The sequence below is a fragment of the Sinohyriopsis cumingii genome, chromosome 4 (genome assembly GCF_028554795.1).
Source record: "Sinohyriopsis cumingii isolate HCF-2022 chromosome 4, ASM2855479v2, whole genome shotgun sequence".
Taxonomy (NCBI): Eukaryota; Metazoa; Mollusca; class Bivalvia; order Unionida; family Unionidae; genus Sinohyriopsis; species Sinohyriopsis cumingii.
In genome coordinates, this window is record NC_142964.1 from 100411894 (window position 1) to 100428218 (window position 16325).

The window sequence follows — 16325 nt, forward strand, 5'->3', positions numbered from 1 at the left end:
TGAGATGGGGTTCCTTCACACATTTTCAGGTAAAACAAATACAAGTCACTAAATGAAGCCCAGTTATTATTGCTTAAATTTAGCAGACAAATGATCAAAAGAACAATCAAGAATCAAATGAAAGAAAAAAGTGCAAAGTTGGGTCTTTGTTACATTTCATATATTTTTAATGTTCCAGATAGCCATGCAGGAACAGGGTACAAACATGTTAAACCCATGCCAGTGGGAAAGAAAAACCAGTATATTAACTTACCAGAGCAATTAGTATCAAGTTAGTAGGTTAGTCCATCAGATGTACATATGGAAAGAATGAATGACGTTAGTAATGGACTATGCAGAGTATAAATTAGTACAGCTATAATTTTTCATCTTATATTAAAAGCTCAAATAAAGAATTTATAAATAATTACCAATATATATTATGAACAAAGATATTATTGGTATATTATTACTGACAAACAAAATGTAAACTAGTCCTTCACAGTTTAAACTGAAGACCTACATGACTTTTTAATTTATATAAAAGCAACATGACAGATTTGTTAAAATCTAACACATCTCTCCCTCAATAACTCGCACACAGCAGGGCTTAGAAAACATAGACGGAACAAAATGCAAAGGAGCAAGTTACCAAAGGACATCTGAAAAGTCAACAAGGGGATGCCATTTGGCTGACCATGGAAGTGGGGGGTAGCAGCACTGTTTAATGAATGCTCATTTTATAATCGTATTGCGAATAATTGTCAATAACATCTTTTTCTAATGCAACTGTCTGCTTTCAGTATAAATTACCTTTGATTTCAAGAGAACCAATTTCTGAAAGATCATGAAAACATAACTCCATGAGATTTCAACACATCACTTTCATGTGTGCCTCATTGTGTACCTGCAGAAACATTGTCTTATATCAGTGCTTTTTACACAACAAAATAAGATTCCTTTTGTTCAAAATGCAGATATTTCTTGAACGTCGATGTTTAATAACTTTTTAACTTTGTTTTATTAGTAAAATAATGATGGTATGATTTCCTTGCAGGTAATAGTGAAACTTCTGCTCATATATGAGTACCAATTCGGGAATTTTAAATTCACTATATAACTTTGGAACTCACTTCTCCATAATGAACCATATCTTTCAAACAAAGCTTGAATTCACAAGGTAATCCTTTTGCTTAGATGCCTTTCTATCTTTGATCACATTTATAAATCCCTAGGATAATTTAAGATGCTTTAATTGTAACCTACATAATAATATTTATAAGTGTTTGAGTGGTAATTTGAAATGAGTTGACCTGACATGACTGTGCCTGCCAGCCTATATTCCGGTATTGCAAGCCTTTTAACTTTTTTTAAAAAAATTCCATTCCAATAATTTCATTTGATACAAAAAGCATTGCTGTCTAATGTAGAGCAGATCTGCTTTTACTTGAGTGTAACAATACAACAAACGTATCTGCAAACTGGAAAGCAAAACAGTCTGCAGTAATTTAGGTTCTCATAGAAATGCTCGCAGACACAGACGTGATGGATACAATATTTTTCACAATTGAATACAAGAAAGCATACTGCATTTATGATTATTTCACTAAAACTTAATTAAAATATACGACTAAAACACAAATTTCATGAACAAAACTTATTTCCATTTATTTCTTAAACTGTTGCCACAGGTAGGCATTAATGACATTTTCAATGACTCTTATCAAAGATTGTTATTTATAGTGTAAAGAGAATTTATTTGTAAAGAAAATGTAACAAAATATATGACTTAAAAAAGTTGAGATTTTCATGATGTCTCAAATTTCTGGACACTAATTTCTGCTTTTGTTAATATAAAAGCAATTTATCAGGGATTCATTTACCAACTTTGATCATGATTTTCTTCATGATTGGTACATTTTTGGGGCATTTTAGATTTAAAAAATGGAATCTATACCTGTCACCACATTATAAGTGGGTTCATCAGTTATCTGGATGTGAGTTATCAAGGGAGTAGTGTACATGAAATTAGACTTCCAATCATCAAATGGCATAGAATTTGCCATATAAAAATGTAAATATTGTGCACAGTGCTACACCATATGAACAACAAGAAAAATAGAAAATCTAGATTCATCTAGATTCTAATTAAAACATACTTCCTCTGTAAATTATTGTAAACAAAATATATAGTTGTGCTTGTAAACTCTGAGGTGATTGTGATAAATGCTCAATGAAAATGGTAAATGAAAAGACTAAAAAATAATAAAATCTGTAAATAAAATCCAACTGAAACAATTCCTAGTGTACCAAAGAACACTACTGTATTCACAATAATGATGGTATTTGTGTAATTTTTCTATTCATCAAAGATATTCATGATTTCAAATTCTGGACAAGAAATTCTGGGATACTACAATCTTGCTTTAACTGTTGATAAAACTTTCTCACTTTTTTCCTCTTCAAAGAATGCTTTTAACTTCCAAAGATAGCTTCCACTATGTTGTCCAAGACCTGTTGTTTTTTTAGTTTCATTTGGAGAAATTGGTTGGAATATTTTATAGATGATTATGCACATTTGCATTACATGTACAACTGTACAAAACAATTCATGATCACTATAGTGAATGAATGGGATTTTGGTCTTAGACTTGTCTGAATTACTGAACATATTACTATACAAAAAGGGGCCCCCAAGTGGCCGAGTGGTCTAAAGCGCTCTCCATTACGGATCACTGCCATCTCACCTCTGTCTGCGTGGGTTCAAGTCTAGGATTCAGCCAATGTGGGTATGTGAGAAAGCTTGCCAGTAGCTTCTCGTGGGTTGGTGGTTCTTCCCAGGGTTTTCCCAGGTTCTTACTCCACCATTAATACTGGCCGCCATGTATAGCCTATCGTGTGGTGAAAAATGGCGTTAAACCCTACAACAACAACAACTATGCAAAAATGTGTTCTATCTATTATATACACTAAGAGAAACAATGTTGAATATTCAAGCAAACAAAAAGCTGTGTTGACTTTTTCCAAGTTTAACTAATGAAGACACTAAGCCAACATACACAGTAATATTATGAATAAACATTGACATCATATGACAGACTGATGTAAACAATGTTAGCAACTAGCCCATCCCATATTGGAAAACGTTCTGAACAGCACTGGCAAAGTGAATGATAATTCACTAGTGACTTATTTTCAGGAATTCAAAGAATGAAATTTACAGAACTAAATGTGAGAAATTTTCCAATCAATTTGCCTTACATCTAATAAAACATTACCTGGTAAGGATATTTTTCATTGAAACGAACAAAAAAAACCAGAAGATAAACATGTGTAACAGACTTTAATGCAAACTCTAAGTTGCTTTAAAAATAAGAAATATCTTCAAGGAGCATGGATGCCTCATCACAGTGCCTAAAATTATCCAAATGTAAATTTTAAGTATGGTGAGACAAATGGTTTTGTTTTGCTTTTGATCATTTTAACAGTACTTTTAACATATTACTGGCTACATCAGGCCAAGGAAGTGGAAGTGAAATGCATTGTACAAGGACATATCGAGGCAGCCAACCCAGGGTGACAAACAGACCTTAAGACATGGGTAACACTGTATTCCATTTCCAGTGTTGAGGTGGGACATAACAAATGTAAGCAGTATCTTGTGTGCCCTACAAAATGTATAGCTATATCAAGAGGTATAAAGTTAACTAGAATAAAATCAATAATTATATAGCTCATGCATACAAAGATTTAAGTAGCTATTGCAAATATCAATTATCTTGCAAAAAACAAATTCAGGCAAAGTAATCCTGACAAGAAAATTGTGGATCCTTTTCTAGTTACAAGTTTTCTTGTATAATATTTAATCTTGATGATTTTTTAAAATTCACTTTTAATTGCCACTATATTGCCAGTACTGTGCTGCCATTAAACAATATAAATACATACAAACATACATAACATAGGGCATAAAAGATATAAGATAACTGCAAGAGTTCACTGATGGGACTGTTGCTCTCCTGGGTCAAAAACAATTTCCAGGAATCGACGACAAGACTATTTCTTCCTTTCAACTGCTGAGTGTTGGAATCATTTCTGATATTCTTCAGCAATAACAAGATAGTAATCAGCTGCTGTGGTAGACATACTGTATGTCAGATTGGCAGTAGACATGCAGAAACAAGGCACAAATATGTCAAACCCAACACAATGAAAGTCTTTTTGGTCAAAATTCAGAAAGAGTAGTGACAACTAGATTTTAACATCAGCTGTCATCACAGCCATATTGGATTTACAACTGGCACAATTTTCATTATGACCAACTAGGTATCATAAAAAGTTTATTGGTGAAAACCCCATGTATATATAACCATCCATTTGGCATTAGAGATAACAATAAATTCAAGCTAGCCAACATGGTGGCCATATTTAATTTAGGTCTTTTTCATTTAGGATCAAGTAGACACCATAAGAACTCTTTTGATGAAAACCCAATGTCCAAAAGGTTTACTCTTTAAGAGCAGAAGATAAAACGAGTTTTTCATGATGGCTACATATTAGATACCAGATGAGTACCATTTTAAGATCAACAGAACATTATACAAAGATTGTTAGTGAAAACCCAATTATAATAAGTAATTAGAACAAGATTTTCAGGATGGCCATTGTGCCAGCCATATCAGACCTCAGATCAGCACCATTTTCATTTATAACCAAGTTGACGTCCAAAGAAGTCTTTGGTGAAAACCCCATATCAATATGACTTTCCTTTCAGATGAAGATGCAATAACAAAGTTTTCTTTATCGCTTATGGCTATACTGGACATCATATTTAAATCACTATCACTTAGAACATAATAAGATATCTTTTAGTGACAACCCCATGTTAATATAGCGATCCATATAGAAGAAATAGTTAAAACAAGATTTTCAAGGTGGCCAGTGTGCCTGTCATATTGGCTGTGTCAGCAGTACCATCTTCATCTAGAACCAACAAGGCCAAGGGATGAATATATGTGTAAGGTTTCATGGCAATCTTCCGAGTAGTTTAAGTGGAGTAGCAATAACAAATTTCTGCTAAGGGACAGGTGGATATTGGGCGTTGGATGGCAGACAAGAGACCATTCCCTTTTATTAAAGAATTATTACAATGAGATGACAAAATCTAGAGATTAATTTAGATTTTTGGTTGGGTTTTTTCCCTTAAATCATTGTTCTTAAAATCTGCTTCAAACTATTATCAATGCCTACCCTAAGAAGCCAGGTTTTACTCCATGAAAGGCACAGGTTATGAGCAATCTTGGATTGATAGCAGTTTGTATAGTATTAGAAGCTTAGTTCAGGCATCAGTAATTGCACTGATTAGCTAATACAGCTGATCCTACACATGTAGTCCACATATCTAACTCCTATATTCATTCACAGGTACAGAATGAACTTGCTGTGGGTAAATTAATGCAATATAATGAACAGTCATGGAAAGTTTGTTTCTATTTCCAACTGCACTGGTCAGTGTAACCTGGTTCTTTATATATGGGACAAAATGTGATCATTAGCTAAACACTTATATTTAACCTACAATAAAGCATAAAAGTACAAGTCACAGTTGCCTTCTTCGATTGTAGGTGTGTTGCATTATCCGATGCATTCAATTAACAAACTGCATGAATAGAATATAACGGTACCCAATCAAAAAACTTTAAATACAAAATTTCAAGTGTCAATGGAGCATGAAAAATAGATCCAGAAACTTCTTTTTGCAACAAAGGTGTGATGCATCCCCTTAACAAAACTTCAGGTACAGGACAGTTCACGTATGTTTTTGGAACCCCATGCATGGAGATGGGGGTGGAGAGTGTGTTTGTGTTTTCTGAATTTTTAACTTATCACTATTATGTCTGCAGTGTGGCAATTTATAGTGATGTCAAGCACTGGGACATCATGCTGCAGACATGTAGCGGGTGGGAGTGGAGATAGTGGAGAGATTTTTTTAAAAAAATTCCACCACCTCTCCACGCATCCTGGTGGAGTTTATGCAGATGCTCACTCAGAATTGCTCCTCTGTACACCTCGCTTTCTCCTGGAGTTGCTGAGGATGACCACCATGGACTGGATGTGGTCTTTATTAAATGGGCATGGGTACTGTGTATGACCACTGCATGCATGCTCTTTAGAGGTTCAAAGACAGACAGAGAGGCATCAATTTATCTACATCACTATCAGATGATTATATACATTTCCTAGTTCTAATGAAGATGATGTAATAGATATGATGCCGATTCAAATTTAAGATAATGTTAACATAGTTGCAATGCCTCAAAATTGTACTAATACTACTGTACTTGTTTCATGTAGAAAAGACTAATGAAAATCTTTTGCAATTAAGTTTATGCATTTACTTTATTCAAAGAAATCTGAATAAAACTATCCACTGGGATCTTGATGAGACTCTGTTAAATTTCTCTTGAACAGTAGTTATCCTTGTTTAAACATGAAAAGTATTCCTCTGAGGTATGTACATTTAAATTCCCTATGAAAGCCACTTCTGTTAAAACAAGCAACAAAACGGAAAACACTATATTTACACTGAAGTGAGAACCACATGTTTAGTCCTTAAAAAGTAATGACCCAGTCATGAGGCTGAATATACATGTACACACATTTGAACTTATTAAGTTCAATTCTGACTGCATTTATGCTATAAGGGACTGGTCATTTAATTTCTGGGACTACATAGTGTTCTTTCGCCCATTACAAGATAAATTTGTTTCAAATAAAATAACCCTTTAGGAACTTAAATGGTCTCTCCCTAATAAAGATTTTGTTTGAGTGGATATTCTGCAGAAATCAAGGCAGTGACCATTATAAACGCTGTTGTAAAATGTTAGCATCAGAAAATTATGTCAATTTCAGCTTGGAAAAGGTAAGTTTTTAACAAAAAGCCATCTGAATTGGCGCTTTGTATTTTACAGCTCACATTATGGTCCTGTTATTAACATCGGAAGTTTAGTAATTGTTCCTAATTAATCTGACCTCAACGTATTGTTCAAAATGAATAAATAATAATGTAGAAAATTTTCTAATCTTAAATATTCTACAAATTCAAGGCATTCTGTGTTGTTGTAAGGAAAAATATACAAACAAAAGTTTAATCATGATAGAAAAAAACTAATCAGTCATATGGAAATGATGCATTAAAAACTTAATCGTAATATAGATCTAAGATGTTTAATTATTTCAATGCAGTTTCCTGCTTGTGATTATTAGATCGTATGGAAATTTAAACAAAAAATAAAATATGCAAACCGATTTCTTTCAATAGTATTTAGCAGATTTCTGTATTTGGTTTGCGCTTTGCAGCTAATATGGATTAAATGGAAAAAGCGATAGATTCCTCATCTCTCTTTCTCTCTCTCTCACACACAATAAAATGATGGATGTTAAATTTAAATTACTCTAACAGAATGTAATAACTTCACACAAATAAAAGACCTATCAGTAGCAGTAATACCAAGTTTGGTTTCTACATTTATCTCAAATTGGTTTATTGCTTTCTTCTGCACATTATGGAAAAGTCTATTTAAAACAAAACAAAATGTTAAGTGCTAATTAATGGATCTATTTTGAGTACATTTACTTCAATGAATTTAGCTACAACGCAGTTGTGGCATGGCTCCCGAAATTTCGTATATTCATTTGCACAAGAAAAAATATTTTTTGTTTAAAGTATATTATCATTATGGGAAAGAGATCGCGAATGAATTCGAAATTAATATGATCATGGCATGGTTCCTGCAATTTTAATTACATATATGTGTATTTTTCTCGTACTGGGAAAAATATATATATATTTTTTTAAGTAAAAGAAATAGTGTGTAAAATGTTTATTATCATTTGGGGGAAAAGTCTGCATATGAATTTTAATATATGATCGTGGCATAGCTTCTGAAATTTAACAATATTACCAGGTTCTTGAAGTGTTATGCCAAAATAAACATAATCAGAAATGTTACTTATTACTGGTCCATGAGTAAAGCCAGTAAGTCATCCTTGTGATGTTCAATTAATTCTGTATACAATTGTTGTTCAAACAATAGCCATTATGTGTTTTCTTCCTTAACTGCAAACAAAACCAAAGCAGTAGACAATGTGGTGGTTGATAAAAGATTCTCACAATTTAATAAACATCAAAAATCAAAAGCCACCAGAATGTTTGCTGGGCTTGGCGGTGTTATTAGACACAATCAGTTGACCAGTAAAAAAATGTCCACTTTATTAGCTGGAAATTTAAAGGGTATGAAATTGTACCTGTGTTCAGCTTTAAATTTTTTTTTATAAAAGTGACTCGTGACCATTGTAGGCCTACTGCACTTAGTTCTCGGGTTTTACATGTGTATGGGGTTCACTTACGAACTCATTATTAATTTGATATTTTTTATAAAAATATTTTACCATTATGGAAAAGCAAGTTCACAAATGCAAGTCATTCTCTCCACTTTGCGCAATGATTAGTATATTAGTTTTCACACGTTTCTTTCGATATTCACAAAATCTGAAGTAAAAGTTATATGTATGCTGAAAGCATGTGTTGATTGGTAATTATTCTTGCTGTTGTCGTTCAAATGAATAGGCATAAAAGCATTAATTATTGGAAATTTGCAACAGATAAATGTACAAGGAAACACATGAGAAAATTGTAGCAGTATGAAATTTGTACAGACACCATTCATAGACTCTGGAACGTAATGAACCGTACACATGCTTTGTCTTTCTTAACCTAATTTTGCTGTTAATTTTTCCTACTGAATTCAGACAAATAATCATGTGTTACAAAATTATTGAATAGTTTAAATATGTATGCAATTTCTGCAATGGAATTACATATATTATGGATTATTTTCAAGCCCTGGTGGTACGATATCAGACAGCAAGTAAACGGTGTTGATACCCCCCTGTTCATGCTGTATATTAGACGTTGAATTCAGACACAATGATTTGGGAAATAATTGTTAAATATTGTAAATCTGTGTGCAATTTTTCAATGGAATTACATGCTTTATAGATGAACTGATTGCCTCGATGGCACGATAGTAAACAGTGTTGATACCCTATTTATCATATACATTAGACATGAATACACATATATGTGCCAATGAGTTGTTCTCTGAATAAAGTAAAATACTGTAAAACCCCGCATTAACGTGACCCCGATATTAACGTGATCCAATTTTTTGGACCCCAATTATCATGTTATAGCAGGGTTCCACTGTACTATGTTATCAGAATGTAGATGCATTCATTTCCTTATTTCTGCTGCAGTTCATGCATTATACTTTTGTTATGAAATTCAGTAATATTTCACTCCCTGCAGTGAAAAGAATTATAACAAAAGACAGACATCAAAAATTTTATAACAAAATTGCATTCATGCTTTACCAAAGTGAAACAATCTTGCACAAGTTCCGATAGTTACCCCAGTAATCAAATGTACTATTTCTTCTGACATCCAATCACAGAATTACAGAGGGGTGATTTAAACTTGAGATTTGTATGATAAAAAGGACACCATGCCATTGTTTTTCTTATTTGCAATAAATTTATCTTGTGATGAAACAAAAATAAAATATCCATTTGGAAAAAATGACCTATCACCATAAATTAAATGGCCAGTCCCTTGCAGTTCATGTGTAATTAAAACTGAAAAGTATGTATATTCAGACTCATGAATGGGTCATTACATGGTTCATAAATTCAGAATTTGCTCTTGTTTTTGTTGGGATTTTTTTAAAACAAAAGTTGCTATCAACTGGATTTTAACTGTACAAATCTTAGAGGATTATCCTTCATGTTTAAACAGCAAGATAAATTTACACTGTTCAAGAAAAGATTAAAACAGTGTGCATCTTGTCAAGTCAGTATATAAGTTTGTTCAGATTTCTTTGAATAAAGTAAAAGCATAAACATATTGCTATAGAATATACAAGACTTTCTTATTTTATATTTTAACTGTCCTAATATATTTGATACAAATTAAAATTACTTGGATCTTCAAATGGTATATGATTATAAATCCCACATGATATCTCAATCTTTCCATGGGTGGTCTTCATTCATTAGCTTTTCAAATGTCAATCAGTAAAACTTCTGTTGTTAATGACTGGACCATATTTCAAGCTCTATGTATGAAGTGCAAAGTGCCAAGTCATTCATGTGACAGAAATGCACATTTCCCAAAGTGAAATTGTCATGATCTTCTGGTGCTAACATTTTTTAACAGTGTCTACAATGGTCACTGCCTTGATTTCTGTTGGACATCTGCTGAAGCCTTTATTAGAGAGAGACAAGTTAAGTTTCTAAAGGAAGTGGGGTAAATGATTGAAAATTATTATTTTCTTCTGATTTATAGTATAAAAAAGACACTATTCCTTGCTTGATCTGAAACAAACTTATCTTTTGATGAAAGAAAAAAAAAATGCCAATCAAAAAATAATAAGTCAGCCCCATATAATTAAATGACCAGTCCCTTACAGTACATGTGCATTCAGAATTAAACTAATTCATATCTGTGTAATGTATATTCAATATTGTAACTGAACCATTACTGCTTAAGGACAAAATACTTTGTTTGCATTTAAGAGTAAATACAGTCTTTTCTTTTTTGATATGTGTGTTTTTAAATATAAGCTGATGTTATCTGGAATTTATTGTCCAACCTCAGAGGATTACTTTTCAAGTTTAAATAGTACGATAAATGTACTACTGTTCAAGAGAAGCTCAACAAGGTGTGCCTCTCATCAGGTCAGAATGTAAGTTATCTATATGAACGAAATATACAAGACTTTTTAAATTTCTGTTGCCCATATATGTGATCAAAATAAAGATCATCATTTGCTGAAATAGTATTTGATTGTAAATCACTCATGAAGTTGTGGTCTTTCCATAGGTGGTCTTCACTGATTGGCTGTTCAAATGTTAATCAGTAATGCCAATCATTGCTTCATGGTGGAGTTGTCATAGGTGTGTCAACTGAGGCATGGTGGTGATTGGTCAGTATTTTGTTGCTCCATCATGGAGCAAAAGTGGAAGGGATTAAGTCCCCCAACATGATGTGTCATGTTACAAAAATACGAGTGAACTGTAATGTATAACAGCATATATAGAGATTGCAAAAATCCTGAGATAAATATATACAAATAATGTACATGAAAGTCAGCTCTTAACCACTCTCTAGAAGGGCAGGTCTTAGCTGAAACTATTGCTACAAGCTAAGAAGAAACAACTGTTTAGATGCAGTAAGGCTCAACACATGTACATGCCAACATCTATGCCAACACTGAAGCCAATGTCAGGGTTGGTCAATATAGCTGTCCTCTACTCTGTATTGGTGAACAAAAACTTATAAAGTCTACTGATTACAGAAAGTGTGCTCAAAAATGTATGAAACTGTGTAAAACAGAAATTTTCTTCATGAAGGTGTTCATTTAAATACTGGCAATACAAATATAGCAGGTACATAAAAAATCAAGATTCATAATGAAAACCATCAAAAAATTATAAAGCAAGCCTTAAGTTGATACAACAATAAAAGCAAAGTTAAGCAGAAATATTTAATATTTATACAGCAAATATTATATTCATAATAGATACATTGCCTTTATAAAAAGATAAGAAAAAAGCTTTTTGTAAACTTCCAGTGCCGTGAAAGGTGTAGCCTATGTGTTTTGGGGGGCTTCAATTCTGACCTTAAAGTTAATGGCTGCAATTTGAAAAGAAATAATCCCATATTTTATATTGCCTACTTTCTGAAATTCAGTTATAAGATAGTGTGGCTCTTTTCTACATAAATACTAAGTGTTTTAATTTTTATTTATAGCACATTTTCTTTCACTTGGAACTGGAAGGAAAAGAAAAATATGATACATCTGTGAGTAGTAAAAAAAATTGCTACAAACACCAAACCAAATCAAGGTAAAGTGTTTAGAAATCAGAGCTGCACAAAGGCAGTTTGGTGGCAACCCAAAAAACATCACATTGCCACATGTAAAAGAAAACAGCAAAATAAACTCTCAACAAAATTTGTTTTGATTGTAATTTGAAATGAAGAATGAAGTTAAACTGTGGCAATTATAAAGACAGGTGTGAAATTTGAAAGCTGTGAGGCGAGTAATCCTGCCAAATAGTGAAACTTAATATTTAATGCACTAATTACTCTTGTAAATATTGTAATTAATGAACTTGTTCTAAATTAATGAACAATTTACAAGTTTGCGGGGCATTTAAATTAAAAAAAGAATGCTACACTTTCAAATGAACATTAACTGACAAATCATGACAAAAGACTGTATTTTGTATATTAGAATGACATGAGATGGCTATTTTCTAAATCTTGTTCACAATTTTGTCATAAGGTGCAAAAAATGTGCAATAACCTAAAAACATATTTTCCATAACTGTGGCCAATGAGAAACTCCATAGTGCCATGAGGAGAAAAGGAGATATTCCAGACTCAACAGGTGTTGTAAATGCCCAAGCCTCATAGAGATCATATAGAAGAATAAAAAAGTGGGCAGTGTTGTCCAAGTTCCTATCCCATAAGGGGGAAGGATGCTCAATAGTCCCAGTCAGGAAACAAGGTATATAGCAAGAGACCTAATTACATGTGTTCTGATCAGACTTGCAAAGCATCCAATTGTGGGTCTGCAGCCTACAATGATGCTGGTTGACTGGTATATGTATGGACAGAAGGGTCATCCATGATGACATAGGGAGGAAACAATACTCATTACCAGGTAGGGGGGATCCACAAATCATGTAGGTATTAAATGGGGGATGCCAATCCAGTCCCCTTCTCAAAATGGATGAGCAAATCTCAAATCCCAATACCCCTAGGGGATAGGTAGTAACATATCCCTGTTCCCTGGGCAATGATCAAATTCAGGTGTCTAGTTGCTTGAATAGTCTGGTGACTAGTAACTAGCTGGTGTATGGTCACCACTTGCAAAAAACCTGTGAAGGAAGAGAAAGACAAGTCTGCCTCAGATCTGTCAGAGTGAGATTACTGCTCTTCCCTGCCATCCAGAAGGTATGACTTGTGCTCAAGCAGTTTTTACGTGAAGGAGCAATGATCTGCTCTAACTTTTACCAGCACTAAAAGCATATGACCTCACCAGAGGAATTCTTGGACTTTTGACAATCCCTAAAATACAGAAATGACATGTTGTTTGTTTAGGACCAACCAATCATCATGAAAAGTATTCTGGTGAAAACCATGTTGGCACGGAGTTTCCATTCAGGAGTGGCAGCAAAAATAAGACTTTCAAGATGGCTTCTGTGGTGGCCATATTGGATGCCAAATTAGCACCAGCTCTATTTTCATTTATGACCAACATTACAAAAAGTCTTTAAGTGATAACCCCATGTTTATATGACCATCCACTGAGAGAAGTAATAATATATTCAAGATGGTCAGAGTTGTAGCCATATTGGATGTCTAAATGTAACCATTTTCAAATAAGCCCAGGTAGTTATCACAAGAAGTTTTATGCTGACAACCCTATTTTGATATAACTTTCCATTCAGGAGTAGAAGCAATAACAAGATTTTCAAGATATTGCAAGTCAGATCCATATCATTTTCACTTATGATCAACCAGACATCATAACAAGTCTTTCAGAGAAATCCTCACGTAAATATGATATTCCTGCAATAACAAGATGTTCAAAATGGCTGCCATGGTGGCCATATTGAACATCAGATTGGGAACATTTAGGACCAACTAGACAACAAGGTGTTTTAGTCAAACCTTTGTCAATATGACCATCCATCCATTCAAGAGATGTAGTGATAGCATGTCCAAGCACAACTATTTTCATTCAGGACCACCAAGACATCATAAGAAGCCTTCTGGTGAAAACCCCATGTCACTATGACTTTTATTCAGGAGGAGTAGTGACAACAGGATTTTTGAGATGGCTGCTGTGATGGCCACATTTGATATCTGAACAGCACCATTTCCATTGTGAAAGAGAGTAGGTAATACTCACATAAACAACAGTTACTAACAAGGGGAGCAAAGAATAGAAGGACAATTTGCTCAGCAAGGTGCAGAGACTCTTCAAAATTAGCAAACTAAATACAAAACACTCATAATACAATGACTTGGAAGAAAAATACCCAATCAACACAAGAAAATATATGACTGGCTGAAAAAATGTTTAAATATCAAGGCAAATCCCAGTATGAGGTTTTGCACACTCTTGACGTGTAGTCCAGGAAAAACAGGAAGATATTCCATACAGTGATTGTGGCTAAGAAATCATATAGAGATCATGTTCTTTTCAATTCCACCCCTCTAATTACCAACTTGTGGGGGGAATATTTAGCTTGAACTGGGGAGATGGCATCCCAGAAAGGAAAGCAAGGCAATAGTAGCAACTATTGCCTTACGGCTATGGGTTTTATTACAGACCTCCTTTGACATTTTGTTAAATATAGCTGCAAGCAATATTGGGAAATAACTCCAGATCCATATCTTATACACCAGAGTTACTTATTCATTGGGTCCTTGGGTGGCTGACTGCTCTCCTTACTGATCACTGCCATCTCATATCGTCTAGGTGAGTCTTCAGCTCGGTCAATGTGGCTTTGTGAAAAAGCTTGCCAGTAACTTCCCATGGGTCAATGGTTCTTCCTAGGGTATTTCTGGGTTTGTCCTCCAACAGATAACTGACCACCATGTACAGCCTATCATGTGCTGAAAAATGGCATTAAACCAACAACCTATTCATTACATATATGAGCAAAAGTAGTTGGTTTTGGTGTTTGTTTTTTAAATTCAGTATTATGAAGATTACATAGAGATAAAGACAAAAGAAAAATAAGACTTTTTAAAGCCACTCTTTGGTTTGATTTACACGAGGCAAGGTGCTTTCCCTTTGAAACAGATTTTGATCAATTTATTCATGTTTAGAAATAGCACAAACAACAGCTACAAAGACCATGGTGCGTGTAATCCAATAACATGCTTACTAATTGAGTATGAATGAATTTTTAATGTAGCTTTAACAAAACAAGTCATATCACAAAAATGTCTGCAGTGTGGCAGTTTAAAATTATGTCAAGCACTAGGGCATCACACCACAGAATGTGGCCTCATGTCCCACCCAGTCACATTATCCTAACACCAGGTCGAACAGTCCTAACACAATACATGTAATGCTGAGTGCCAAGTGAGGCAGCTACTGGTAGCATTTTTATGAGTCTGGGTATGATTTGGCTGGGGTCTGAACCCATGACCTCCCACACTGCAACGGAAAAGAAAATATGAAGCTGTGTATCTGTTGATAGTTTTTTCATCTATCCTGGGATGAATGACGGTTATTTTACCTAGCCAGTTTTACTCACCTTGATGAAGAAAAGCTGATCAGGCAGATTACAACACTGTTAGTGAAACAAAGACCACACAAATTAATGTTTACATAAATGAGATAGCTTACATGATTCCTGCTCACCTTCTTTGGCACGTGAACGGCGCTTCTCAGCCTGAAAATAAAATATAATATTGTAATTAGCTCTTTTACAGTGAATGTTTATATTCTAAGAGTCAAGACTTTTTATCCATTAATGCAACTGAATACCTACCTTGGCCAGTGACTTGGTGTGTCCTTGCAAAGGCACTGATGATAATGTGTTCAAAGTGCCATTACAAAAACAAGAAACATAACATTATTTTCACTGCCAACATTTTTCCTGGTTTTGAAAAGTAACATTTTTAATACATTAAAACAAACACATTCCTTGAACTGAAATGGCACTTATGGCTGACATCTTGGTTTGTAGCAAGAAATCCAAGACAATTAGAAATCCACTATAAAAGTGAATATCTGGACAATGTCACAAAGAACTCCACCAATGCTATTGCCCAGTAAACTGAGGTTCAGTGAAATATGTACTCTCCTGAAAACCATACTTAGAAGTAAATGCGTCTATTTACTAACTAACCAACTATGATCAACCATGAAAAAGTTAATTTTACATATCAATTTCATTTAAATCATCAGAGCTTACCACTCTAGATTATCAAACAATGAATTCAGATCTTACCATGTCAGAAGTGCTAGTGATACAAAATAACCATCAGAACACTGACTGATTCCCCCAAAATTTGGCTATTTCACATACAGTGAGCCTAACCTTTGAGCTGTTAATCACAAACTTAATAGGAATCTGCACTTCCTCAAGCATAATGCAACCACAAAGTTGGCAAATTTGTATGTAGGACACCTGATGAATGTGGACTTGTCATGTAGAACCCAAAGTTAAATATTCTGCTTCAGTAACCTCGACCT

At 33.9% G+C, this 16325-nt stretch overlaps 1 protein-coding gene across 3 annotated transcripts in view; it reads right to left on the reverse strand.

The window, feature by feature from the left end:
* LOC149801768 (uncharacterized) overlaps positions 1-16325 on the reverse strand; it is a 274626-nt gene that overhangs the window by 177630 nt on the left and 80671 nt on the right. For 2 of the 3 annotated variants that reach the window (XM_089956109.1, XM_089956108.1), the window contains exon 7: positions 15474-15519. In XM_089956109.1, coding sequence (XP_089812235.1) covers positions 15474-15519 — 46 coding nt within the window. The remainder of the gene's footprint in view (positions 1-15473; positions 15520-16325) is intronic. The other variant, XM_089956110.1, reaches the window with a different exon arrangement.